Raw genomic sequence first — 2812 nt, 5'->3', positions numbered from 1 at the left:
TGTACGGTGATGGAAAAAAACGAGACCATTGGTGGTGAGCACGATGTAGTCTATAGAGAAATTGATACATAATAATGTACTCCTGACATTTCGGAATGTTATATACCGTTACGACCTCAATAAAATAAACGAAAAATATAAAAGAGGAATACATTGGGGAGCGAGAGGATAATGTGGCAAGTTGAGGGGCCTGGGGACCTTCAGAAAAAGACAGAGAATGAACACACAGATGCAGTTTAAAAATTAGTGTCTTTTAAAGACCTGAAGCGTGTTTGGAAAGAGAGCGGGAGAAAGCAAACATATAAGATCAGCCTAAGTTCATATTTTCCCCTAGATTTCAGATTTTAACGCTCTGATCCTCCGAATTACAATATGTGCTGCTGTGGTCCTAGTGAACTCCATGTTCCAGATTGGTACAGATTTATAAAGGCCACCAGAAGCAGCTTTATGTCCTCCAAGTGAAGGACCAAAGCGCTGAAAATGGGACCCTGGAGGTCAACGTTACTGAATGTTTCCAAGAATTATTATGGGAAGGCTATTGAGATGATCTGCAGCCTTATCTCAGCCCATTTTAGAAGAAGAAGGAGACTAGATTTGCAAGCCACAGAACCAGGGAAATGCGTTATAAGAAGGACTTGGGTTAAAGAGAAAGGTGTGACCAGATAGCCAGGCTCTGTTCAAGCCAGCGGGTACAGCAAAATGGCAGCCAGCTAAAGTGGAACAGGGCTGGCGGTTGATGATTCAGGGAAGGTGAAGGTTAGGAAAGGGTCATCTTCCCTAATCAAGAGAGAGACCCTTTGACCACCAGTTAGAGAATCCCCCAAATTCTCCGCCTGCCCTAACTCACTGAAACTGAGAGGTGAGGTAGGACCTCCGTGACTCATGAGCACTTAACCCAGGGAGGAGATCTGGGAGCAGCATATTTCCTGTTTCCAGTGTCCCTGTTGAGCCAGTTATGGACGCATTTGCATTTTGGTTGGGAAATTATTGGACAGGCCAATTTTAGGCAGCTCCACTTCCCCCTGGGTGGGGCGTCCAGCCCTATAAAGAGGTCCTCTGCTGCACGACTGCCATCCGCCTGGGACTCAAGTCCTGATCTACTTTGGAGAACCTACCTGGTAAGTCTGATTTCTTGAGTTCATCTGTTGTTTGGTGCTCTCAAATGTTGAAGTTAGTCTGGAGACAGCAAGTTTGGTGGCTCCAAAGGCATGGCCGTGGGTTTGATGCTACTTAGGTGATAGAAACTTAGACTTGGGGCACAATGGTATCCTGTTTTCACTTGTCTTCTGGTAGATAGTTTGATGTCCTGTATGGAAAAGAAATTAACAGGGAAGGTATGATATAAAGAAGAGGGAAGACCAAAGTATTTTTCTCTCTTCTCTATCTTTTTGGTGTCCCTTTCCTTCTGCTGAGATTTCGAAGGCTTGTGTCTCAGAAGGTGTAAGGCCCTTGCCTTCTTCCTGACGGCCGTTTGCTCGGTACCTAAGTCAGCCTATTGGGCCCTCAGGGGAGATCACGATGATAGCAATTGCCAGTAAGCTTGCCCAGGATTTCAGAACTTGTGACGACCTTTCTTGAAGATGTTATTTTCATACAAATAACGTGACTTGGTTCTTTCAAGCAGAGATATTTTCTGGGAAAATATCATATGAGGAAAGACATGGTTTTCTCAGGACTGGTGAAGCAAATTGCTAAAGAGGAAGGGGGACGCTGGAAAGTGCTAAAAAGGGAGTTCAGAGATGGCAGCATGATCTTGGAGGTGGAGAGGGAGCGTCTCTTCATACTATATAATCCTTGTAGTAGAAGAGAAATCTCTCTCTATACGAGTCCCTTCTTGTGAACACTGTCTATAATTTCTTTCAGATACTGAGACTCCAGCAAGATGTCTTATCAACAGCAGCAGTGTAAGCAGCCCTGCCAGCCACCTCCTGTGTTTCCACCTAAGTGCCCAGAGCCATGCCCACCGCCAAAGTGCCCCGAGCCGTGCCCACCCCCAAAGTGCCCCGAGCCGTGCCCACCTCAGCAGTGCCAGCAGAAATGCCCTCCTGTGCAACCCCCTCCACCATGCCAGCAGAAGTGCCCACCCAAGAGCAAGTGACAGCTTCAGCATCCATCAGGATCAGGAAAAGACAAGGACAATTGGCTCACCTCGTTCCACAGCTCCTCCTTCACCTTCTCTTCAAAGCCTGCCTGGATACAGAAGGGGCTTCTCCCTCCTTCAGCCTGTAAAACGCCTGTGTGATTCCTGACAGCAAAAGGGTTCCGTCCTGAGGCTGTTACACTGCTGCTCTCCGGGAGGTAGCTGAGAAAGGGTGGTCCTCAGCTGTGCCGGCATCCCAGAGCTTCAGAAGAAAGAACAGCAGCTGTCTTCCTGGTGCCAGCTGAGGATTCTCTCGATGTCTTCTGTGTCTGTCTGTCACCTGGGCAGGGGTTTGCATCACCTGGGCAGTTGTTACTTTTCTTCCATTTCCTGAATAAAGTGCAACATTTTCTGTGACGGGATCAATATTGTCTTCCTTTGAAAATCTGCTTGTTGGCAAGATCATATCACCCTTTTGGGTTTCTTGCTATTTTTCTTTGTTCCAAAGCTCACGTCTCACAATCAGTGTTATCTGGGTTTGGGGCCATATCAAACATTATTTCTACGTCGTATCCAATCCATTTTGTTTTCCTCATTTATTGTTTGATTGATTTAGTCACAAACTGTCTAACTCCTCAAGATTTCAATCTCTCTACTACAAAGTGGGTAAAGTCCTTTTGACAATCCCAGCGTGTCTTCGGCATGAAATTGAACGGTAAATTAGTTGCCCCA

At 46.3% G+C, this 2812-nt stretch overlaps 1 protein-coding gene across 1 annotated transcript; it reads left to right on the top strand.

Moving 5' to 3' along the window:
• The first annotated feature begins 1882 nt into the window (after positions 1-1882).
• On the top strand, positions 1883-2098 carry LOC131402879 (small proline-rich protein 2E). Its single transcript, XM_058537370.1, has one exon. The coding sequence runs from the start codon at positions 1883-1885 to the stop codon at positions 2096-2098; it is 216 nt and encodes a 71-aa protein (XP_058393353.1).
• Positions 2099-2812: the final 714 nt, after the last annotated feature.

Source organism: Diceros bicornis, chromosome 4 (assembly GCF_020826845.1).
Source record: "Diceros bicornis minor isolate mBicDic1 chromosome 4, mDicBic1.mat.cur, whole genome shotgun sequence".
Taxonomy (NCBI): Eukaryota; Metazoa; Chordata; class Mammalia; order Perissodactyla; family Rhinocerotidae; genus Diceros; species Diceros bicornis.
Note: the sequence above shows the minus strand (reverse complement) of the source record. Positions and strands in the feature narration are given on the sequence as shown.

What these genes read in the sequence shown, in the direction of transcription:
- LOC131402879 (XM_058537370.1), top strand. Translation starts at nt 1,883, where the DNA reads ATGTCTTATCAACAGCAGCAGTGTAAGCAGCCCTGCCAGCCACCTCCT.